Raw genomic sequence first — 26,489 nt, forward strand, 5'->3', positions numbered from 1 at the left:
CCCCATGTATACCGATGTGTCCCTGTGTGTGAACGCTTCAATCAGACTAGATACGCATCTTTATTTGCCAGCAACTTGGATCCATTTCGGAGTCAGTTCTCAAAAACAGATGCCAGCTGTTAATCAAATCGGTGGATCTGTTCATAGAAACACCGTCTGCACTGATGCACGACTAAGTGCAAAAATGCCATTTTATTTCGAGATTCATGTCGGAATCCATTTCCACCGATTGATTTTTCAGCTAGTCATTGCTCGAATTTAATTGTCCACGATCTTGCACGATCCTTCTCGCGACCTCGTTTTACATGAGGCAATTTGGCCGCAATAAATTCCGCCCCGTTAACTCTTCCATCCCGTCGACGACGCTCATTTCCAATCTTGAAAAATAAAGTAAACCCGCGATCGTGGATCGTGAACGATCGAACCCTCCTTCCTACTCTCTCTTCTATCCTTTTACACTTTCCTCGCGTAATCTTTCACTAACGTTCCTCTTTTACTTTTCCTTTTTTCACCAATTGGACGAGTTGGAGCGTTAATTAACGTTGTGCCACTTGATCGTTACGCGTAAATGTAAATTTTCAAAATATTATTTATCATATTTAATGCTATGAAATTCCACATAAAACTATTGTACGTTGATCGATCAAGAAAGAAACAATTTATACATATGTGAGCAATATGTATGAGTCGAATGAAAAATATTTGTAGGTATCGCATCTCATCATTTTTAATAATAGTATACCGATTCCCGAAAAACTTGAACGAAAACGGTAATTTAAGTCTCCCTTTTATTTGCTTGAACTTGAAGTGACCGTTTTGATTGTTATTTGATATTGTTTGCCAAAATTTCGCGATACGGTTAAAATGAGAATTGAACATTTCAAAAAAAATGTCAAATGATTACAATGATTAATAATTATAATCAAACAATTAACAATAAATGATTCTAACCACAAGACACACATACACGCATACAAACACGTTACATCCGAAATTTGATGCCAATTGATGTTGAGATTAGGGTCTATACACGATCTCGATCGTAAACACGATAAACAGTTAATCGGCTAGAAAGGAAAGAAAAAAGGAAAAATGAGAGGCGTTAAAAGACAGATATAAGAAAAAAGTAAAAGAGAAAAACGAGAGAATGCGATGCCAGCTGCGAATTTTGATTGCAGCGAAGCAACCGAGCGCGAAGCTACAATCGGCCAAGTCAACTGAGGATGAGAACAGCGAAGGTAAGATGAACGATTCGAACGGAGCTAACGCAAATGCAGAGACTCGAATTTCACTTCGGATTGTTTTCGTTCACTTGACACCTCGGAGAGAACCCTCCTGGCTGCTATTATCCGTACCCGTCATTGATTTGCTAACTGGCAAAAAAGGCTTGTAGCTGAGCTGTCAACTTGTTCATCGGACGAGGGGGAGAGCGAGAGAGAGTATAGCGCTTTTCTTTTTCTCCCAAGATCGCAAACCCATTATAGTTTATTCCAATTTGCATTTTGCATACGTATATGATGTTTTGCATATTGTTTGCATATTATTCATACGTTATTTTCATATTATTTGTACGAGTATGTTGGAATGCGTTAGATATAATCATGTGCATTATTAGCCTCTTCTTATTTTCGTCGAGATGAAAACAGTGATGGTGTTGATATGAGTGAGTTATTGCAAAAAATTCTTTCGCTTTCCACGTAATTTTTATTAGATAAATTAGCTATTGGAACAGAGGATCCAACTTTGTATGAACCTGAAAGAACTTTTCAAACGATTTAATCCGAGTGATTGCTAGTAGGTAATCCCTTATTGGTAAATTAGGTTGCGCAGATTGTTCCTCCTTATCCACTTCTATCACATCTTTTTCTCCTTTTTAATGCTCGCATTCATGCAACGACAAGCATAATCATTCCTTGGCTTAAAATCATCAATAATGACCTTGCGGAATCGCAATTATCGCAATCGTTATTAATTGATCATATCTTTTATGATTTAGCAGAATCGGAAATGGAATATTTGAGCGAATTTTTCAAATAGGAAATTTAATTTTTGATTCGCTTGTGAGAAACAAAAAAGCGCATTTCCAAATTATTTATTTTAATACATTATATTGGCAAATTGCCAAATTACTGATCTTGCGAAACCGCAAATAAAACACTGACTTTTTAAAATCCCCTAATAATAGTATAATCGGCTAACAAATGGCTGACGATATTCGTGATACAAACGCCACATAATTGTAGATGACAATCGCTATTCGTAGTCGAATAATGAAAAATTCCTTTAGTGTCCGTCTACATAAAAAAATGTATCAATATTATCGTAGCAATCTTATTACCCAGCAGACACTTTAATACTTTGCCGACCAATCGGGAACATTTCGCAGTTTTTTCTATTATATCAAATCATTATTTTATTATTTGAAGCTATTTGTTTTAAGGGTGTTTAAATTTAAGAATATTACTACATGTCACTTGCAAAAATGCATGGTGTCCAGCGTATGGTCAGGCTATTCGCGCGGTCGACAATATGTTAAAGAAATGCGCGATGTATTCATGTAGAATATCTACACATTGTACATTATTGTACATTACGGTACACGTGATATAGGTACATAGATTGTATTAAAAGCATAAAGCAAAACGCAAAGCGTAAATCATGCAAATTAGAGTGTGAATAAAAAGTGTTCAACTCTGCTTCGACCATGTTTAACGATACTCTTATATCTCGTTTATTAAACGAAATATTTCCTTCGTGCTTTAACCGAGAAACCGAGAATATTAGAAAGCATTTTTTAACTGAATTTCCATCAAGTGAATTTGTGTATAAAGATGTGCAGGTGACTCGAGAAATATCAAACTGTTACTACTAACTAAAATAACTCGTAACAAATTATCGAAGCCAAGATGTCAGAAAATTTTGAAATTTTATTGATTAAACTTTAGTAAAACTACATATTCCGTCCTTTCTTCCGTCAAACGATAGCAGGAAGCAAAATTCCGTTTGCGAGAATTTTGAATCGAACGACAATCTTTGATTCTTTACGCAAGGGAACGCCATTCAATAGCGTTCGAGTTAAATCCATTTAGAAGCAAATTCGTCGTGACCACAAATCATCGACAATCTCACTCCCGCATCTGTGGATATCGAGATACCTCCTTTATCTTTTGACCGACTTATCCAATGTAGAAAGGCGCACGCAATATATGATAATTTTATTTCACTTTGCACGAAACTCGCCAAACGCTTGCCTACTGATACATATATGTTCCCCTTGGACTTGAGGCCGATTGTAGCGATTAATCGTTACAATTGATTTGTCTATACATTTATTATTATTATATAAATGAAAGGAGAGGAGTAACAATCAGGATCAACCACTCTCAAATTAATTCTCGCATTATGTGTCTAATGGACCATCGTAGAAAATCGGAACTTGTAACATTTTCTAAATCTAATATATTGATACGGAAAAATTGCAATTTTTCCTACGGAACGACAATTGTTATGTTTGAATGATTAAAAGACAGTGCGCATAATAGGAAACCACGCGTTAATGAATCTCTTTTGATAACTCGACGATTAAGATTTCGGATAATTGTACGTTTAACGTATAATTTGCAATGCAATGCTTTTTGACATTAAAATATATATACAATATTTGGCATTAAAATATTATTTCCAAGTATAAGATATCAAGTATAAGATATCACTTCACATCATTATAATACCTATATTCGGTACACAGTGTAGATAATAATCAGCAAGTAATAACTCTGTAATAAGAACGCTTTATGCCCGCATACAATCGCATTCGTTATCAGTTGCAATCAGTTCAAGAACGCGCGATCGAAATGTCGTGCGCATCATGATAATATACTAAATTACGCCAATCGGATTCAACATTAATCTTCTACTGTTAAATTACGTATCAGACGTCAGATGTTTGTTCGCAGTATCCGATTTTCAAACGACGATTATAATAAACAGTTATTCCTATTCTTTTATGAATAAATAATATCAAGTTTTTCTTATTTTGCGTCACATTATCTGGCATCGCCAGTTTCGAAATAATCGACAATAATAAATTATATATAATAATAAATTTCGAAATCGACAAGTCGGAAAGTTCAGTCGATTGCAAATTAAATGGGGAACGAAATAAATGGACAAGTTTGTGGAAACCACAAACCTATCATTTATCGTCACACGATCCTCTGGATAAAGTAGACGGGAATTCTCTGGATAAAGTCTCAGCAACCTGAAACGGAACTAGCTTGCGACAAACGGGAGGATCGATCTCTCGATTGCCGCGCAAATTTTCCATCAACTATTTCGCACAGGCGAGTTACTTTGGCTTTCTTCAAACTAATCATTACAATTCATTTGCGAAAATCGGAAACTCGAATTCTCTCCCTCTCTTTTGTTCGAACCATCTCGTGATTTATATAATTAGTGAACAATTGGAAGAGTCATATAACAAGATAGTTAGAAAACTAAAGCAGAATAAAAATGAAATTTCAAGTTTGGAAAGTAAAGTCGTGAAAAGAGATAGTTTTTTTTTTAAGTTAACTTTACTTTGTGACAGAAAATAACCGACGAAGGAAATGCTGAAGAGGAGAATGCATATAAAAAAACGAACGGGCATCGAATATCACCGTAAAATCATATCTTTCCAGCAACTTTCCTGCATGCTGCTTAAATTCGCAAATGCCGCAAGTATTACACAATTTCCTGCAATTCCTTCTGTAATTTCACGCTTTTTTCGTTGTAGCGATGTTTTTCTTGTCTGGAATAACATTCGAAAGGTCAATCGGATCTTTCCCAAGATATCTCGATTGTTAAAAATTCTCCTTAGTCACCGAGACTAGCGAAGCAGCATAAAAGTGAAATTAAGAGCAGATTATCTAGGGTTGCGGAATTAGTTTGCGACTTTAGCTTCAGTGTTGTATTTCATCGATTATCTGAATAATTATTTCCTAAATACGAGTTTCAGTTGAGTTTTTTTTTGTGTGGGAGAAGTACGACTAAGTAAGCATCAGTAAAACGCGAAATTATAAGAAAATGTATATAATCGTAACTGAATTTCTCTTTTTCTGAGTTCTAAATAAAAATTGCGGTAATTAAGCAGAAGAGGTTACACCTCTTCAGCTGCAGATCTTTTTCATTTTGACATATGATGAAGGGTGAAGTTCCAAGTAATTTTTACTTAACAACTATATGAGGGTCATGTGTAGTTTCTGAGATACATCACAAATAATATTGAGGTAATTATACAAATTAGAGGAATCAGCTGTAATTACTTTGACCTGAATAAACACATATTATGGAGGATACCCCCTAAGTAACTCACAGAAGGTGAGCCGTCGCTTGTTGTTAATTAAAAAATTATTAACAAAAAAGCTTAATAGGTTAGCATACGTTTTCGACTGTCCACACGAAGTGAAGATTTGATCTTGACACATATTATAGAGGTCATCCTTCTGAGTAACCCGTAACTCTTGCTTTCGCAAGTGGACAGCTGAAAAATTGTGCAAAATTATTAAACGGTTTTTAACTGTTAATAACTTTTTAATAAACATGAGCGACGGCTAGAACTTTCTGCGGATTATTCAGGGGGATGTCCTCTAACCTTTTCTGCATAATTACCAAAATTGCTTTCTCGCGAAAGCATGTTTGAATATAAGATGCTATATAGGATGAAATACAATTACGTAGAATCGAGATACCAAGTGGAAGCAATGATATCTCGAATTTTTCGAATCAGGAGAAGAGAGAGAAAGAGATAGGGTGATGTAATGATAATATAAACTTTGCAGGGCCCACCCTGGAACCACCATTACCCAGACGGAAAAAATGCCCGGCGCTCGCTTACAGAACACACGAATTCATCACGGCGGCGGATGGCGGTGGTATAGACGTCATCGACTCGAACGTTGTAGCTGACAAGGTACGCGATCATTTCCATTATGACCCGAATCTCGGTATCTCCTTCGCACGTGCAACAAGAGGACTTTGCACTTTTGCAGGAAGTTACCGTAACATCGGCACTGCCACCGAGTCAGTTGAGCAAGGCGATATCCCGTATCAGTACTGAATATCGGCTACAATTCGCCTGGCCTAGGAAACAGCAGTTGATGAATGGCGAGACCCAGGCGCCGATTCCAGCTGCGGGAGGCCCCACGGGCACGGCGGGCCCGCCAAGAAAATCGCTGAGCATGGGAGCCCTTAAACAGGGTATGGCACCTACCGGACTCGCTCCGGTCCACAAAAAGAGACCCGGCGACTTTAATCACAAGCGCGACGGTACTTGTTCATTACTGTAACCATCTATTTCCACTAGAATAAATAATGGCTAAACAAAGTACGGAACGTCCTGCAGAGATACGTTGCAAGTGCTGCATTCAAGTGAACCTAGTTGTAGTTAATCACGTAACTTTGTAACTTTGCGTTATAATGTGAAATTAATGGATGAAGATGACTAAACGCGTCTCTTCTTCTCGCGCATTCTCTAGGAGTTCAAGCGTCCGAGCTGGAACCGCTCGTGGGTGGCATCGGAACGGACACGATCGACGGCGCGGTACCAGAGGGTGACGAGCGCGACGAGGACCTGTCGGACTTGAAGATAACTTTCAGGTCAGATTGTTAACCGGATTGATGCGCGATCATTTTTCACGTAAGAATCGCCTCGATATCAATCTCGATATCGAGAAAGCGAAATGGGAGAAAAAAAAGGAAATAAGAAAGCACCTACGACGAAACCGATCAGTGTGAAGACGCGACAATTGTACGACAATTACACGTTACATTGATTATTTACAGGAGTAAAAAGTATGATAAAACCGTGCGGATATCAGACCGTGCGGGTAAGGGACCGGGCAAATCGCAGGTGAAACCATTTCCCACGGCGGAGATGATCGAACTCCGGCGACTCGCTGACGAGTACAAGGTAATTCATGGGAGGCGTCACTTTGTTTCTCGTCGTCCCAAACCCGAGAGTTTGCCTCCGGAAATTTTCCCTCGCGAATTCGCTCATTCATTCGTATCGATATTTCTTACATGCGTATCGAGATGGGAGTAATTGCTCGACCTGATTATTAAACGATCGTCGAGATCATGCATGTTTTGCCTCTGTCGTACCATGTCCCTCTGCTGTATGATGTAACGACGAAAATTCAGTTTTCGAACGTTACAAACTCGCCGAGCCCAATTATTTGAAACATCCTTGATGTACTCGCGTTAACACGTTGATTTCGCACAATCGACACAGCTTTCAGTCGAAGCTATCTAATAGATAGAGATTTCGTGATATGCCGAATGTGTGCGCGATTGCGCTGAATCATCACTTTGCTCAACCCCGACCTACTACATTACAACAAATTGCACTTTTTACTATTATATGACTTTTTACTTTAATGTTCCTCATATTTTCTTAACTACAAAACATGTAACACTGATGATCTGCTTAACTGCTCTAATTAATAAATCATAGATTCAAATAAATATGTTACAGGATATATTTAATATTGTATTATCTTTTTCTTTTTCAACAAAATTGAGAGACAAAAAAAGATACGCTTACATTACATTTTAATTTGGATGTTAACTCGGAGAAGAAACGATGAAGACTTATCAAGGATTTATCAAAGTTAGGTGTCGATCGTTAAAATCGGTTTAGCGTTGTACGATAGTGTGGCATACAATGGTAGATTAGATTATCGCGAAGATAACGATGCAGACAGATAGGTGCTGACACTTTTGCATCATTTGCATTAGCATCGTGACTGGGGTTGCGGTCTGGCCGAGGACGAGGCTTCGCTGTGGAAACAAGTCTCCAGTAACCATGCGCTCAACGCCCTATCGCTTGCCAGGCCAGTACACTACATTCCATCATTACTTCCAACAAGGAGTTTGCTATAATTGTTGTTATCGTCGTCGTTGCTGTTGGTGTTCTTGTTATTATTGTTGTTGTTGTTGTTGTTATCGCGCGATTCCTATCTCGCTCGTTAAAGCCATTTAATTATCGCGATCTACATCCATCGCTTTTCGAATCCGTTCCGCGAAAAGCATATAATTAGACATTGTCGAGAGACGTGTCTGCTGACGGGATAATTTATTTAATTCGCAAATTTTCCAAATTGCAATTCTCATAATTCTTCCCGAAATTCGTTCTCACAAATAGCGCAAATTTATCAAGATTTTGCGTTTTTATCTCTCATGTAAACATATTTCTTCATCAAAAGGTAACACGAGAGCTTACTTGGGACAATATGCAAAACGTTCTAAAACGTTCGTTTGCGAGTTTGATCGCACTTTGTGTGCACTGTTCATAACTGCACTGTAAATCTCATGTCTATGTGTCGTTTTAAGCAAATCTTTTTTCAAAGCAACACTCTGATTCAATTTTATTAAAGCCATCGAAATTTTCATTTGTCGAACCGACAAACGTGTCAAGCATTTTTTGGATTTGCACATGTCGTTCATACGTAATTGTATTGAAAATCATGTATTAAAAAAACATTGTTAATCACAGAAAAAGAGTTTGCAAAACAGAAAGAAACACTCGCAACCTCACAGAGCAACTCACAGAAATTGAAGCGTGCTCGCACCTTCACACATGATTCCGTCGTAGTTGGCTAGTTTGTTTCTTCAATTCGTATCGCGTGAAGAATTGATAGTCAACTCGACTCGTACAATCGCATGACTGTTTCTCAATCGATTGTTTAGATCTGTGACGAAAGAGGAAAAAGAAAAGGAAAATACGAGGAAGGTAATGCCTATCGCCAGCATGGTCACCGCTATGCCACCAGCGGGTCGACCATCCTCGGTGCAGGCTAGACCGATCTACGGAATATTGCAGGATGACACTAAAACGGTATGCAAACGTCCTATTAAATATTTTTTTTTATACAATCAATCGATTTTTATCGAAGCTAAAAAAGAGAAGATGTTTGGCCTACGATGGTATTCTACATATACTGACATTCATTGCTCTTGTAGGATAACGATCGAGCAATCGCTCGCGCAAGAAAAGACTTCTTGATCCGCCACCACCTTGATCGTACCACTGGTGTGGGTATGTAATCAATAATTAATTTTTTTTAAATTAATTTAATTAAATTCTTTGATGCATACTTGTTTTCTTGGCGCGTACTCGCAAATTAGCCGTTGCGGAACTACAGTAAAAAATAACAAATACAATTCCATCAAACATCCACGTCACGTTTATAAATTGAAATTATTTAAGATTTTAATTTTATTTTATAAACATTTGTTAAAAAAAGATTTTCTTCTGCAAAGGTGATGGTGCACTGCTTCCCTCTCCGACGAGAGAAAAGCTGGAGCCCGTGATCCCACGACGTCGCGAGGATGTCAAGGAACATCGAGATGAGATTCAGCCGCGAACCAAATCTAGTCCGAAGAACAGTCCGAGGACCGGACGCTCCCAGAGTCTCGGACCTACCGTCACTGATCGCAGATCGCCTAAACGTCAACCTGCACGTGCCCCATCGATCTCCAAAGATGCCAAGGTGTGTCAATAAGAACAAAATTCACGAAAATTACATCTTATTGTTAGCTTAATGCATTGGACTCCAGTAAGCTAAATATCGCGACGAATTCAATGTCATTTGCCTGTTGCCAATCCTTGTTGTCTTATTCTGTTCATTTTAATTTTTTATCCATGCACAAATCCAAATTTTATATCGCATCAGAATAAATTTCTTTTCGTTTGTCAAGGAAAAAGAAAAGGAAACGAAAGACAAGGATAAGGATCAAAGAGAACGAAGCGGCGAACGCGAAAGACATCCACGGCCGAGTAAGTAACGTAATCTGAATGATAGTTGCGTTGTACGTTAGACGTACTGGAAATCCTCCTTTGGAAATACCTCCCACCCCCCAATCTCTCGGTTTAATGTCTTAAGAAATCATATCCCGAATCAATCGAAAGCTCGTAATCTGTCAGTCGAGTCCACTTTGCATTTTCGTGCATAAACTTAATTTTAAAGTATATATATATATATATCTATATTATATGCGACCTTTTAAACTGCTGTCTGCTCTTGTGGGCCTCAAAAGCCATACATTTGTCATACGTAATTATTATATTTGTACAATCGTACGCCAAAGATGCTCACCGCTCGCGAAATTTATTTTTACAGATGTTCTCACCTTATTCCTTCTTTTTCATACACTAATCGATTAGTAATACGAAACAATTTACAAATTATTTCATGCAATTAAACAGATTAAATAGAGTGATGGTAAGTCAAAATATAAATGTACAAAGAAAAACAACAATATTTTCTAGTTGATTTAAAAGCTTAAATAATTGAAATTTTGATAAATATAGAGAAGTGCCACTCCCCCTCCTCCCCAACAAAAACTCCACTTTTTTATAACAATCGACAAAATTAATTTAAAAATGAAATGTTATAAAAGTCTTAAGAGGGGGCAAAAGGTTTTGAAAGAGAAATTCCAAAATTGTATTTTTCATACAGGAAATTTAGAACATTCTTCCTACATTAACTTAGAATCATTCATTCTTGTTTATAAATACAACATACCAATGAATGAGAGTGTCTACTGAGCAATGCTTACTTTTTATTCAGTCGACGAAATTTAAAAAATTTGGTAATTATGCAGAAAAGGAAAACATCTTGCGAATCTTATTTATTTTTATGTTAGAGAGAATGAAGTTCTAAATAATTTTTATTTAATAACTATGTGGGGGTCGTGTGTAGATTTCTGAGATATATCGCAAATAATATTAAGATAATTATATAGAGCTAGATCTAAAGTAAAAGAGCTAGATCAGCTCCGATTACTTTGATCTTGACATATATTATAGAGTGTGCAGGTACATGTGATCGTCGCAGGAAATAATGATGAGATTTGCTTTTTTCGCCTTTAATAAATATTTATTATAGTCCAACTATATACAGTTCTACTTTTGGCGTTCGCGTGCCAAGATGGATGATTAGTGATCTCTTTTCGTCACTCTCGCAGATATCCTAACGTGCGTCGTGAGACGCGTAGCTATTTATACAGCGATTACAAGTTGCGCTCGCGATAGTTTATGTGCGGAGTCGTGAGGGTGACCAGGATTGGTCTCCAGGAACTGCGGATCCGAATTGCTCCTTGTCGTTATCGATGCTCCAGCTCCCAGTCTGCGTTCCTTGGCTTACGATTGTGGACTTACTCTGATAAGCTTCTTCCCATGTTGGCCCTACGGTCTGTGTGAACCGCTCGCACACTTGCCGGGCTAGTGACGGCGGAAGCGGCGAGATTGGTTCCGGTGCCAAGTGATGGGCTGGTGGGCTGTATCGCCTTATCCGGATGTCTCAAGATATCAGCATCAGTCTGGGCTTTGTTATATCCAAGGCGCCGGAATATCCAAGAGAGTGAGCTTTCAATCTCGTAACTGCAGGCTCTTTTCCTCGGCTGTGGTAAGGAAAGGTTCGGTGATGCTGGAGAAGCGGTAGGACTCGCCAGTCCGCTGAGCTCAGGTACTTTCTCAACCTTAATGTTGGGGTTCGCCGCTGCTGCTGCTGGCTGCTCTGATGACTGCCGAGACTTCGCTGCTGCTGACTGTTCCGGAGGTGGCTTCTACTACTGCGACCGATGCTCCAACGACGCTGGCTGCTTCCGTGACTGCTGTCTTAGCCGCTGCCGCTGGTGATGGCTATCGTCTCCATCCAGGTCGTAGTGCTGTCATCTGTTTGCATTCTCCTGCGTCTTACGACAAGTACTCCGAAAAAGTTCTTCCTCTGCTAGAGGAGAACGCCGGAAGTGCTAGGCCCTCGAGTCTCGGCCTTTTTATTCTGTCGGCCGGGAGTTTCTTGTTTGCGAGTTCTGTTTTTTCTTGAAATCGCCCCCTATCGGTGATGAGCCACGTTATCTTTGTGACAGGGTTGCTTCTCTAGTGGTGACCAGCTACCAAAAATCTAACTTATTAACTAATTACTAATTCAACCCATAACTCTTTCTTTCACGTGAACAGTTCAAAATTCGTGCAAAATCATCAAAATCATCAAAATTTTTGTTAATAAACTTTATAAACAACTTTTGCTCCTCCCCCTTAAGACTTTCATAAAACATCATTTTTAAACTAATTTTGTTGATAAAAAACTGGAGTTTTTATAGTGAAGTGGTACTTCTCCATATTTACCGAAATATTTAATTGCGAAGCTATTTTTATGAAGTGCATTCGATGTATGCTTAAGATACTCTGAGAAAAAGCGTTTGCAGCGCGGTGAGCGTCGATTATCATAACTGCGTTGTCATTAATGTTTAGGCAGATGCATGATAATCCTGTTTATTTGTCTCTATTTCTTTGCCTCTGCCTTTAAAACTCTCGTCTAGTATCAGTAGTTATCGATATGTATGAAAACTACTTGTGCGATGTATTATTCGCCCAATTTCCATCACCCTGTGCGATCAAAGTCTATATTACGAATTATGACAATAGGTTCCCACATTGATCCACCTCATTCGTCATTACATTTGTCGTTTATCATAATACCATTATCAAGCAAACATTATCTGTCTGTAATTATCTATTTTTATTACTTAATGTTAATCGTACTAAAACAAGATTTAGAATAAATTAAAATTTCAAGCAATACAACACACAAGTACAATTCTAATGAAATAAATTGAAAAGAGATAAATATAATATGTACAATACCAATAATATAACTTATGGATAAACAATGTTAGCTTTGCATATTGCAGACTTTACAGACGCAATTTTTGTTCGCGCAACGTTTAGCAGAAATTTCCCGTGTCACATAATCTTATCAATATTTGCGAATCGGAACATTGCTATGTTGTTAATCGCTCAAATGCCAAAGACGATTGCAAAATATATGTGGAAAATGCCAAGCAAACGCAGTTGGTTTGATAAGCGGTTAACTATTAACGTTCCTTTTCTATCGACAACCGTCAAAAGTTTTCTTTTATTTCCGTGAATTCTTATCTTTCTTTATTGTACATATGTTGTCACTCAAACTGTTAATTAATCGTCCATAGTCGTGATTTAAATTAAATGAGAATAATCATAAAAGGTAATAAATTGCACATTTTCAATAATTGTCATCATATGTTAATGATACGTTTGCCATTCTCTCACAAACCTCTGAAAAATCTCTCTCTGGTTCTTACGCATTTCATTTGTACTCTCCATTATCATTACCATTACCACCATTTACCAATTACATCATTATCATCATCGTCATCAATTCCCATCGTTGCCAAAGTTTTCACGATTAAACCTCAATCGAAATGATGATTCGCTCTATCTACGAAACTTGATTTTCCTCTCACGAGTTCTCTCTCTCTCTCTCTCGAATATATATACCATCATGGGGAAAGGTGTCGTGAATTGGATTGATCAGGAGTGGCAGCGGGTGTTTCAGCCGCGGCGGGCCCAGGCCAACGTGTCCGTTGGAGCATAAGAGAACCCGCGACTCCGGTTTCCTCGGCGACTGGTTTGTCAACGCCGTCTATACCGCCATTACCGCCGCCACCTTCGGGCCCAAAGCCTGCTCCACCTCGCAGAAGGCCCCCGCAAGCCGTGCATCGTAAATGTACGTTCACTGGTACCTGGCAACGTACCTGATGCCCGCCCAACTCGTGCCGATTTCACATTTTCAGAATTATTGCATACCAAACAACACATTTTCTCCTTCTCTCTTCCTCTCCTTTTACGATTCACTCACTTACCGACTTACCCTACCCTCATTCTCGGTAATACTCGTGTGATCTTTGACGCGTTGAGCTATACCTACGGAAGTTGCTCTACGGATCAAAGTGATTCGGACCAGTTGCCACAAACCATTAGAGGCTCGACTCGATTCTCAGCGCGCAACTCTTTTTTCTCTATCAACCATCACATGTTTGGTTTTCCCGTTTCTTTATCGCTGCTGCCCCCGCCGCCGCCACCGCTGTCGCCATGTATTGTACCGTTTTCGATGCATGACATGATAACCGATAAATCCACAGTCAAAGTACACAGTCCTGCGCACGTGTTGCCACATAGCGAAATTTTTGTGTCGACAATCACGAATCTCTCACGTGGAATTCTCCTCAAAATCTGGAAAATCATTTTACACATGTAGTACATCCGAGTGTTACTCTAATATTTGGCTCGAGTACAAACTGCTTGTGTATGCTCAATAGTTGAAGCATGACATGATACATGATAAAGAATCTTGACCCGCATCATAAAACAGTTTTTCCTTGAACAGAACTGAACAAGAGATCAATTGGCGTGCGCATTCGAGCGATATAATACATCAGGCCAAGAATATCGATAGCACCAGGATGCCTCACTATAGAGGAATATAAGGAACATGATAATAATATCTGTGACTTGTACGCAATCTGTCTATCCACAGTTACAATTAAACTCGCATATATTCGATTTTAGGATATATCAAATTCGGATCACACCCCATCTCCTTATCCCCATTGGCTTCCAAACGCAAAGATAACAGAGTCTACAAGAGCATCGCACAATGTCCTCGCTTATGTTATTCCGTGAGATCCGATAGAATTTAGAATTTGAATAGGCTATTGCAACGAAAAGAATGATCAGTCATTGATCCTTGGAAGCTTTCTCGCTTCTGCGTTCGCGCGACGTTCGCGAGAGCGAAGGGGCACTCCAAGGGACACTTGCGGTGAGAGACGACTAAAGAATAATAAAGATCCGAGGAAACACTACTGATCCATTATATTATTTGTTGTACGATATGTTCTAGCCTTCCTCGCGACCACCGTCCCTCCTCATCGCCCTCTTCATCATGCTAAACCCACAACCACCATCACTACCACCACCACCACCACTGTCACTAGCGTTAACAATACTAGCGCAAGTACGGTTTCGGTAAAACGTTCCCCGATAAAGCATTCGATTCATGCGAGCGCCCATCACCCACCTACTACGTCGGGCGCTGCCGCTGCGGCCAGGCCGGAGCGCGGCGTTAAAGATTTAAGCCAAAGGTGCCGAGGTGCGAATGACGAGGCTCAGACAAAATTGGCCCGCGGGCATCCAGCAGCTGCGGCTGCAGCCGCCGGCGATGATCCATCATCCAAATCATCCTCCGATACGCGATCCGTGTCAAATCGAGCCGCTACTACTGCCGTCCAAGCTAGTAAGTAGCATGTTGCCGTGTGCCACGGTTAAAGACTCGGTTTATATAGTCTTTTGCTCTTTTACGTTCTTGACGTTGTCCAGCCAGCCTTTGCTTCGTGTGCTCGCTGTTTTCTGTATCTGCACATTGGTGCAACCACGTACGCCGATGTACTCCATGTATCTCTGTCTATCTATCTATCTCTCTCTCTCTCTCTCTCTATCTTTCTTTCTGTTTTTCTTTTTTGTGTATCTCTGTTATTTATCAACCTGTGTCATTTTCTTTTTCCATCTGTGTGCTCTCACCCTTGCATGATAGAGTGTCTACTTGATATTGATATTCGGAATCTATGATTATGGCAGTAATCATTTTGGTTTTATGCTTTTGAAAACACGATGAAGAGCGTCGTTATTATTAGAACAATGAGTGACCCTTTTTTCCTTGAAATAAGTGTCTATATAACATTCAGAGAATAAATTGTAGCTCTGTCGACTAATTCTGATTTTAACGACAAATTTGTTGTAATCAAAGTTTAATCCCATCCATTCAACGATCAATTTAACTATCAATTACGTGAGAATGATCTGATATTCCAAATGAACTGTATAATTTGAGCTTTTACGTACGTACGTTTCAGTTTGTTGTTACACATGCAATTAATTACAATTTATTGCTGTAGTTATATACATATTCCTTGTGAAAATTCCACCCTCCTTTCAAGTTTACTATCACGTTTTTCATGATACGTTATCTGTGAAATAACCTGCCAGACATTGAGTAAGAAATATCAAATATAATCTTCATCATCGGACGAGTTTCGTACATTTTTATAGAAATGTACGAAATTCTTAAATTTATAAAATATGTAATAATATTTTTTACTGTTATAATCTGGCATCAAATGTAATAACGGTCGTACTTATCGAAATGACGGACTTTGGATGCTGTTTGAAATTCTTGCAAAGGCACTTTCAATTTGTGATAAAAAATCATGATTATCATAAATCATGATGATTTGCATCATGATGATTTTTTTGTGTACCGAGACAATTTATAAATTTTAGAAAGCTCGCGAGCTAAACAACCGAATAAGGCGAATGATGAGAAAGCAATACACGATTCTTCTCATTGTCCTTTATCGTATTATAGGAGTCTATCGTTTCACATCTTATTGTACATTTATGACGAAACTACTCTGCTGCCACGTCCCAAACAACATGCACATTATTCTTTCTCACGTAAAAACTTGCTGCAAATTTTTCCTCGCATTGACCATGCACAGAGGAATAAAGTTTGCGAGAGTGGAAGATTTTATGCTTCTTGCAGACATAAAAGAAATATACAAGAAAATCAATCACATTGGGTTTATTGATTTGTCATTTGTTTCTAATACTCGCTTCTATAATTAATACATAATCCATACAATTCGGTCACAGAAACTTGCAATCATTAGCTTCCCCACGTCTGAGCTGAAGAATAAAGTAAAGCCAAGAATTTCCTCATGCTCACAAAAGAACTACTGTTTTCATTTTCATCGAAAAGACTTCTTTCCGAATGTATTTGCAAGTATCCTTTATAAAAATGAAAAACAAAACCGTTCATTTATCATGCAAGTAGTAAGTTTCTCTCTCTTTCTCTCTCTCTTCTTCCGTCTTTCTCGTCTTATCCTTGATTGCTGGATAAGCAAACGATGAAGCACAAAATATTTTGTGCCGAAAAGAAGAAAAATCTCAATCGCGAAGGCTCCAGCGATCATTTCCACGATTTACGACGAAAACGATGCATCGTGTATGAAAGTGTCGTCAACCTGTTGCGCGACACACATTTGCACACCACGTAACATGTACACGTATTTATTCGCATTGTGTGCTTCTCCGTTTCTCTCTTCGTGTCTGTGTATCTGTATAGATTGTTGCGTATCTTTATATTGCATTCCGAGTACTCCGATACACTGTCCGGGATATATATGTATTATATTACTCTCGCAGTACTCTCACGTATTCTTCTCTACTGACACTCTTGTGGGAGTTTCGCCTGCACTCGAATTCGCCTGCCGGCATTAAAGTTCTTAATAATACTCAGAATAGTATGCAAAAATATTTCGAGAAGCTCGACGTTTTCTACGTCGTGAAAAAAAAAAGTAGAGATATCTCGTCGCAGTAGCGCAAAACAATTAGCACTCTTAGCGTTAATGTGAATTCAATAAGGATTGATGTACACAAGAGATAGAAGAAAATTTTTCGTTGACTCTTTCGAGCTATATAATTTGTCATATTTCTATAAATTGTCAAATTGCCGTGAAACGTTTGTTTGATATCTTAACCAGATGTCAAGGTGACAATCTGCAATAACGAGCGAAAAATAATCTTCTTGCGAGCCATAATCTCACATCTAGTTTTATATGCACTAAACTCACGTTAGATTTGAAGAGACATAAATCGACAACGTCCACGAATAATTCCCGACAGCACTGTTGCAAGTTTGAGAAATGTGAGTATCGCGCGAAAACACACTTGAACCCAGAGAAAAGGAATTGTGCAAGATGACGGCAAGATAGAAGGATGATGATTACGAAAAAGCACAAAATGTCCCATACGTTGCTGCTGATCGTCAAGGCGTTTCCTCCCTCAGATTGGTCGGTTGCCATGTGACATTCACCATGTTAGTCTCACTTTATTCATATTAAATTGAAATGAGTCGCTGTGTCCATTGTAGAATAAAGGTCCAGTTAAATTAATTGTGGAATTAGGATTAATCGAAACGCAAGAGTGCAAATAACTTACATGGAATAAAAAAGGAGATTAAAATAAAGAAAGAAATACTAATAATAATTTATTACTTCAGCTTATACAGCCAAGAAGGGGACTTGGTTTACATTCACAACCTTACCGCGCCACACTCATTCATGTATATTATAATAAATAATTATTTAATTTCACATGACGGCCGACCAATCAGAGGGACGAAAGACACTGTGACGATTAACAGCAACGTATGGGACATTTTGCGCTTTTTCGTCATCATCTCCTTCTCATCTTGCTGGCATCTGGCCATCATCGTAACTCCAATAGCAAGTTTGCCGCTGCGACGATAACGACGATGAAAACATAATGCCGCAAAACGAACAATACAAAAAGCGACGAATTCACAATTAAATTTACAGCTGGGACGTTATTAATTGTTGATCGTATTGACGACACTCCTGCGTCATTAGAGTAAACGCGAGTGAAATGAAAGAATAGCACGCAGGAAAAGCAAAATAATGATAAAGGTGGGTGAAAAGTGTACGAATCGATCGTCGGATTCGTGATCGAGTGCAAGCTAATGCGTGGGGATGTGGGAGGGGGGTTCGGGGATGCTAGGAGACGTTCATCTACATCGATGATAAAGCGGTTCGCCCGCGTTCCAGTGACGGCGGAGCCTCAACTAAACGGAGATGTCACGGGAGGAGACTCGAGTGTCGCTTCAACGCCGCCGTCGCAAACGACGCAGGGACCGCCGGCGTCCACCGCGCAACCAAGTCCGTGGCTGGACGACGAGCCGGTGGTGAAGAGTCCGCCGGAGCCAACGAGAGTAAAATCGCCAGAACAGATGATCATGCGCTCACCGGAACCCGTAAACTGGACCGTACCCCTCGACACCGGCAAGACGTTCACCGTCACGCAAAATGTCCGGGAAGGTAAGGCGAATAAACCAATCGCAAAACCGCAAATTGCAACGTTTCAGGAGAGAGACTATAATATTAGACATTAATTAGATAGTAGTTGCGCGTGTTTCATTGACAATCAACGAGTAACGTCATTCTTCCAAGAACCCCTGACGCGTCCGCATAGCGAGGCAAAGACCTGGGCACCCTCATCGGTACCGTCGGCGCCGCAATCCGCACCACCGGAGCTCGCAGCCCAGCACAAGTCCCAACATTCCCAACACTCTGGTTACAAGTCGCCCGAGAGCGAGAGCGTCTCGCTCGGTAGTTTTAGTGGCATAAACGGCCATAAGGACTTGGATTCGGAGAGGGACAGTCCGTTACCCGCAAGCGCGCAGGATCCACCCACGATGCCCGAAAAGGTCAGACATAACACTGTTATATCACTTTTCCGAATAAAATAAAATAACAATTTGGCATAGATACTCTAGTACGAGCGTGTATTGTGTATTTTCCTAGGTCATCGATATCGTCGAGGAAACGAAAGAGCGACAGAGTCCGGAGCCGTCGACAAAACCGGCGACGAATCTAAAACGCCTGGAAGATCCGACGTTCCAAGTGGAGAAGAAGGAGAGCGGTGTGCCGATGACGACTGCGACAACGACGACAACGGTGACATCGTCTGCATCGCCGCAGCAGCAGCAGCAGAGTTACCGAATTCTCGAGGCCGAATCGTCGCCTCAAAGTGGTGGCGGAAGTGCCAGCGGAGGTGGCAATGGAAGTGGCAGCACTATCAGCGGTTATCACGTTTTGGAGGCACCTGCGATCGTGCCGGGCTCGGCGCAGCGTTCAACGGCGAGCGACGTTCTGGAGAAGGCGCGAAACCGCTTTGACAAATTTTGGGGAAAGGGAAATAACGGCAACACGGAAAATTAGAAATCGCGACAACCTTTAGAAGCAACAAGGCGAAAGACGACCAGGGATACCACGTCTCTCATCTCGGAAGGAATGGCGGAGTGACGTCCTGCGAAATGAGAAGAAGAACATTGTCCCGCCCGTTTACGGGGGTCGATTTGACTAACGTGCTTTCCTGATTGCTCCAAGAGCGACAATGTAGTAGCGTACGAGCGAAGGAGAAAGGAAGAGACGAGTGAAAAGAGAGACACGCCGTATTGGCGTTCTCGCGAATTCTCTGAGAGAATTCTCCTCGTTCACGTTCCTCGGTCACTCGTGATGACTGGAGACATTCGCCAAGAAGATCTCTCGAGCTTCTTTACGTTTTCGGTGTTACATCGGATTCCGAAAACACTCGAGAGCTGCGGAGAGTCAGAAAATAACGTATTACGTATAAGCGGGAGAATATCTCTCAGAGGATGCTGTCGCAAAAATGAAGAAGGCGTTCGTCAAAAGATCAAACGATAGAAAGGCAACTTGACAAGCAACCTGCTGTTTGATTCAAGATGGATGCAGAACTCCCGAGCTTCAAACTACGATCGATCATTGATCACTGATTGAATTAAAGATCGACACACGGTGCTGAATAATCTTAGACTAGGAAAGTAATTCACGCGATGACGCATACTCGAAAAAAGGCACAAAGACTCGGCGTCTATCGGATCATTGATCATTAAATGAGAGAGAAATCGCTTTCTGTGTGCTCTTCCTTATTATCTCCAAACGCAGACCGTAGGACAGTATCGTGGATATTTGCGCATCCGCATTAGAGATAAAAAAAAATAGTTCCAGACAAGGATACGTCAGGGTGAAAGATTCGGAAGACCGATATAGGAAGCTTATATAACGATGACGATGACGCGTGCAGGCAATGCGTCGATCTCGTTTCAACCTGAAGAATGACTCTCGAATGATGCAACCATTTACACTCTCACGCATGCTTACATATACGGATTACAAATAGACAGATACACGCATACGAGTACACACACGCCACGACATGTTCCTAGTCTTTCCTTTGCCGACTAATGAGCGATTGTGCAAATCATCGTGAAATTTCATAGGCTACGCAACCGGAACGTTACATGACGAGTATTTGCACATTTTATTTTTCTGAGAGGAAATGTTTAACGAAATCAGAAGATATTATTCGATAAAACCACTTTTTTTTAAGCAGTACGTAATTTTTCACTTCGCAAAACTGTCTCGAAAAGGATAGAGTGCACTCATACTTATCATAAAAACATACATACACGTACACACGCACGCACGCATGCACGCGTACACGCAGAAATTCTTCGTTACACGGACGTAAGAACGGTGTTTAAACGAAAGACGCATTCGTGCGAAAAAACATTGACGTTATATAGGATATTTAAGTGATCCCATATACGAGGGATCCACCCGTAGCTAAGCCCGAATTCTTTTTCAGACAAGACTCGGAACTAAATATCGAGCTGACAGGTAAAAACGGCTTGTCGCTAAGAATCAATGAAACCGGGAAGGATATACTTATCGCCTTCGGATACCGCTTCATGCGTTTTATATAAGTCTATATATATACACACACACACATGATATAGAAATATAACAATATTATTAACACGTATACTTATGTGCATACAATTACGGGATATCGCACTCGCGGATTATAAATAAAATGCGGCGTTGTGCTGACGATTTCTCAGATCCACTGTCGCTCTATTGAATGATATCGCACATTGTGCGATATTGTGTGTAATAATTGTCGAGACACTTTATAACGTAGCAATGACGAAAGTAGTAGTCGCAATGAAATTGAACAATTTTTATATATTTGATTTCATCAAGATGATACACATATCGCTCATTTGCTGCAAATCGCTTTTATTGAGTTATTAGTACAGGGAGAAAGCTTGCCAAATATGCTTTTTTTCCTAACAAGAACATCATATTTTTACTTACGTCATATTCTAAAAGCTATTTTTAACAAGATTGTCATAAGTCTAAAGAGGAGTTGCTTTCGGGTTACAGGAGAATCCACAGTAGTGATTAAATCCATTATAATAGTTTTTTCTTTCTACTATCTTACGTTACTTTATTCAATTATGCCAATACGGTATTTTAAAATTCTCGTAGAAAGTTATAACGATTCAAAACTTTAAATCGTGTCTCCTGAAAAATCACAAGTTTTGAGTTATGTCATTGTTGCAGCAAATGAGCGATATATTTACTTGCGTGGAATATGTATATACATGTCAAAGTATCATTTGGAATTCTTGCGTGGGAGGCTTTACCGAGGGGAAGGAGAGTCCACGTGTTATATGGGGCGATCTGCGGAATCCTCGGTAGAACCGCGGAGCAATTTTTTTTTCTCTTTCCTTATGTGTGTCGTCACGAAAGAACTTGCTTCATCTCCATACTAAATATCGACACTTTCACTTTCGTGATTTCGTTTCGAACGAATTTCTTCACGAAAAAAATATCCAATAACTTAACTCAAAGATTTCTTATTTTGCCGTTGTAAAACAAATATTAATATGTGTTTATTTTTAGAAATTGGAAACGAGAACGACTGCGCCGCAAATTTAACGATTCCAAGCAACATGATTACTATTATATTGAGGCAAAAAAAAAATATTTCGAGAAGCGAAAGCGATTGTTTTCTCTTTGATCGTTTAAAATTGCAAATCGTATTGGCGCGTATGGTCGAAAAACGTGAGTCTTAGCCGCATTTCCGCGAAAGCATTACGATTAAATTTAGACCTGAGAAGATTGTTACTCGTCAAAGAAAAGTGAATTACTGTAGAGAGGCGTAGAGTTTTTTCACACAGAGTACACATAGTCAAGCATTTCTGCGATTAAGGATAATTATGAAGTCACTCTGTGTGTGTGTGTGTGTGTGTGTGTGTGTGTGTGTGTGTGTGTGATGATAACGATGTGAAAAACACGATTTTATTCTCGGATCGATCAAGATGATTGCCCAATGTTATCTGAAATGGAAGCGAATAGGCATCACATATTGAAAACAGCAAGAAAAAAGACAAAGAAAGACGAATGACGTTACCTACCCACCGTGTACGCTACATATTCCGTCTGATTTCTTATACAATTTTTTTAAACATATTTCTCTTGAAAGAAGACCACGATGACGGTGACAGCGATGAGAAAAGATCTACGCTCACTCCACAGTTCAACTTGTTTGACTCGATAGACGAGAGTTCTTCGATCTTTCAAACTTACGATAAATATCGAAATTCCTATTAAAAACAAGTGTGTATTTCGGTATTTCAAGTAATGTTTAAAATAACGTTTAAAATATTTCAACATATGGTACCACACACATATTACATATTTGATTAGTTAAACATGTGAAAAAAAAGGAAGATTTGTGAAAGTTCTTTTTGCAGTCATCTCCGAGATGTTTTTGCAGCGTTTTGCAACAAAACTCGGAGAACACCCGCTTATCCTCGCTGAGGGATGCCGCAAAACAGGAAAAAGACGACTCGGTGGAGCTTTTCTCTATCTCTCTCACACGCGCGCATACGGTATATACCGCACTCCATCCAGATCCACGTCCAAAAGCCAACAAACGTAGTGAAGCAGCGTAACGATAATAATGTAATAACAGTAATGATACTAAATAATAATACTGAAAACACATCGCTAAGTATTATAAATATATCTATATATATACATATGTAAGAATGAGCAAACCACCGATGAGACAGATCCAATGAACGGAACAGCATTCAAGATAAAAGATAAATCGCTTCGAAAGCAACGATCGCTGGCAATGATATCGTTTGTTGCTCACAGTCACAGTTGAACGTGAACACGATTTCGGATGGTAAGAGTAACCGTTGATGTCTGTGTGAGATTGATGATGATAGGAAAGATGAACAAGTTTCTGGCTCATCTGATAATTTAGCTGTTGTGGAAGCTTCAAGTGCATCAGTGATTCCCAGATTTAACACGACGCGCGACGGCGTCTCACAAAACTATAATCGAATATGTCACTTCATCTTAGCCAGATTTATGTTATCAATTAATTGGGAAACATAAAAAGCCTATTGATTCCGCGATATGAAATACCTATCAAATGTTTTCATTCATCCCTTTCTTTGTTTTATATAATTTAAATTCCTCTTTTATAAATATTACGCATATTGCAAATAAAAACAAATTATAAAAATTATTTCGTCGCCTTCAACGTCCACTTTACATTTGTTCTTGTAGTAATGTATAATTTGGAAGTTGTACAAAAGATACACGTGGGAAACAAATCTGTGAATCACTGTGACATGCTACCTTCGCATGAACCGTATGTTATAGAGCTTTTCTCCATTGCGAAAGTCCACAAGTCCATTGCGTAAGATTTCGGCCTAATTTTTCATTAAGAGAGTAATTCTTTACTTAACGTGTAGCATTGCGGCACATTTTATTAAACGAGTGCGTGATCCTCTTTGTACGTTCGCCTTTCGGCTTTCAATGTGGCAATTGTCGAACAGAAATTAAGTATTCTTACTCAGTGTCGAAGAAATGCTTAAAACGAACCACGAAATTAAAAAAAGAAAAGGGAAAAAAAAGAAAAGTGATATTTAGAGAATAAGTCGCGCGGCTCCGATTTAGCTGAAGAGATTTCATCGATTTAACTCGAGAGAATTCTTCCATTATTTACGCGATACGTGACAAAGGTCGACAATCTTTCCGAAACGACACGAAATTACGTGAGTCACAGACCACAGGGCGATATTCGTAGTCCGTTCTTATATATACCTCGAGATACTAATCAACTTTTTTAATAGTTGGCTAATAAGCACGTTCAAGTTTAAAAATGATATCAAATGTAATAAAGGATCAGACTATGAATACCGTTCATAAAGAATGTCCATGGGATATCTGAAAAAATTACAAAGATTCAAGCTATTTTCGCAGACAGTTCGTAATGTCTCTTAAACATTCGTGTCGTTCGGCTTCTTAGATTCCACTAGTAGGATTCCATCACAGACACGGACGCTTCGCAGCATCGTTGACGAAAGTGACGATGAAAGAACTGGCTGCAGCTCCAAATTGCTTTGCTTCAATCCAACGCAAGTCCAATGCGATTACTCTCCTATTGCATTCTGTGTCGCGAAATGCGATATTTGGCATCCACGTTTTTTCAACGAAACGCGCATTGTTATAAGCTCTGCTTACGCAGCTCCGCTCCGAATGAGGAAATTAATCAATTTGAAATTATATTTATTGTTATAATATTAAATCTTCTATTGGGATAGAAATATCGAAAATGTATAAAACGAGTTTTTGTTCTTTCCATTATTCGACAATAAATATTTAAGCGTTCGACACAAGCAATACGCTGTCTTAAGAAAAAAATATAATAATTATATTATAAAAATATAATAATAAAAATAATTACACGGGAGGAGTGGCATATAGCCGCGCTTATAACATGTCAAAGATGCATCTCGCAAGCTTACACTGCCCATCCAAGTTCAGAAGCTGACCTGTCCTGTGATCTTCAGAATGTCACACCGTGGGTAGAACCGATCACTATTCGATCTGAAATGACCAAGCGATACTCGAAGACACACTACGTCCATCGCGTTTCTAACACCTTTGTTGTTGGCATCTTCAATATGATATTGTTACACTGTCGTGTCGATCCGCAAGTTTGTTTCTGAGTGCACATGAAATATCGTTCTCGATGAACGATAAAACAAGTGTCTAGCCATTGATCCGTGTCGTGAGATTCAGAGTGATATCAGTGATATCAAAGAGCGATATTCATACTCGATGTAGATGTTAATAAGACTTTTTTATCAGCTGACAACACCCTTAGAGCGAGCGCATGAGGTCGGACTATGAATATCGTTGATAGTTGACCAAGTGTATTCAGGATGTACGCGCGCGTGCATTGCTTCCTTTTCGTGCTCATGTCCTGGTATTCTCTGGATGCACTATGTTGTTATCATCGTTAGGATATAGATAAAAAAAATGGAACAGTTTAAACGCTAGCTCTTTTAAGACACGTGCGTCGACAAATATTCCATGTTTTTGCTCCCCTTATCACGTTTCTCCGTTTTTTTTTCGAGAATATAACGATAAAAAACGGTAAGAAAAGATTGGATTGTTGAAAGAATGAATTCTTATCTTATATTAATTAATATTAATATAAATTAATATAATTTATATTAATTTCTCGTCACGACGAATTGGCGTGCTGGCACGTTGTTGTTTGTAATTATGCGAAAATGCGCGACGAAGATCTCAAGACAAGTCGAGAGACACTTTCCGAAGGATCTAGCGTCACCGAAAAGGTTCCGCTGGTGATACTACGAATATTAACGTGCGAAATCAACAATTATACGAACGTATCTAACACAACTGTACGAATAATGACGAAGCAAGAGAGAACGATTAACATCTTACAAGCGTGTGTATTGGCATGCGTACATAATAAGTTGCCAATTAATCATCGAATGATTTTCCTATCTATAAATAAAATGGAATTATAAAGGGGATATAATTGCAAATAATTGCAAACAATTTCAAATTAATTTTCTAAGAATGAAAGTACATCGATGACTCGTTCGTTACGATGATGGATCGTTACGTAAATTTGTTGTAAATGTTATTCCAACTTATTTTATGCTATTTATCAAAAACGTTACTTCGTGCTATTTATTAAAAACGTAAAAAAATGGAGAAATTTCCTAATAATAGTAATTGACTGATCAATCGATTAATAGATTAATACCAAAGCACCAACT

At 39.2% G+C, this 26,489-nt stretch overlaps 1 protein-coding gene across 12 annotated transcripts in view; it reads left to right on the forward strand.

Annotated features, from left to right (window-relative positions):
- The window catches only part of LOC105282341 (nascent polypeptide-associated complex subunit alpha, muscle-specific form), a 45,133-nt gene extending 18,893 nt beyond the window's left edge, over window positions 1-26,240 (forward strand). For 4 of the 12 annotated variants that reach the window (XM_026970931.1, XM_026970932.1, XM_011344240.2 and 1 more), the window contains exons 3-16: window positions 1,179-1,238; window positions 5,820-5,950; window positions 6,030-6,306; window positions 6,516-6,636; window positions 6,823-6,949; window positions 7,777-7,871; window positions 8,728-8,875; window positions 9,001-9,076; window positions 9,301-9,530; window positions 9,739-9,817; window positions 14,763-15,155; window positions 18,544-18,813; window positions 18,946-19,202; window positions 19,300-26,240. In XM_026970931.1, coding sequence (XP_026826732.1) covers window positions 1,179-1,238; window positions 5,820-5,950; window positions 6,030-6,306; window positions 6,516-6,636; window positions 6,823-6,949; window positions 7,777-7,871; window positions 8,728-8,875; window positions 9,001-9,076; window positions 9,301-9,530; window positions 9,739-9,817; window positions 14,763-15,155; window positions 18,544-18,813; window positions 18,946-19,202; window positions 19,300-19,716 — 2,681 coding nt within the window. In that variant the 3' untranslated portion in view covers window positions 19,717-26,240. Of the gene's footprint in view, window positions 1-1,178; window positions 1,239-5,819; window positions 5,951-6,029; window positions 6,307-6,515; window positions 6,637-6,822; window positions 6,950-7,776; window positions 7,872-8,727; window positions 8,876-9,000; window positions 9,077-9,300; window positions 9,531-9,738; window positions 9,818-13,406; window positions 13,590-14,762; window positions 15,156-18,543; window positions 18,814-18,945; window positions 19,203-19,299 lie in introns of all 12 variants that reach the window. The other 8 variants (XM_026970933.1, XM_026970934.1, XM_011344242.2 and 5 more) reach the window with 6 other exon arrangements.
- The last annotated feature ends 249 nt before the right edge of the window (window positions 26,241-26,489 follow it).

The sequence above is a fragment of the Ooceraea biroi genome, chromosome 7 (genome assembly GCF_003672135.1).
Source record: "Ooceraea biroi isolate clonal line C1 chromosome 7, Obir_v5.4, whole genome shotgun sequence".
NCBI classification, from domain to species: Eukaryota; Metazoa; Arthropoda; class Insecta; order Hymenoptera; family Formicidae; genus Ooceraea; species Ooceraea biroi.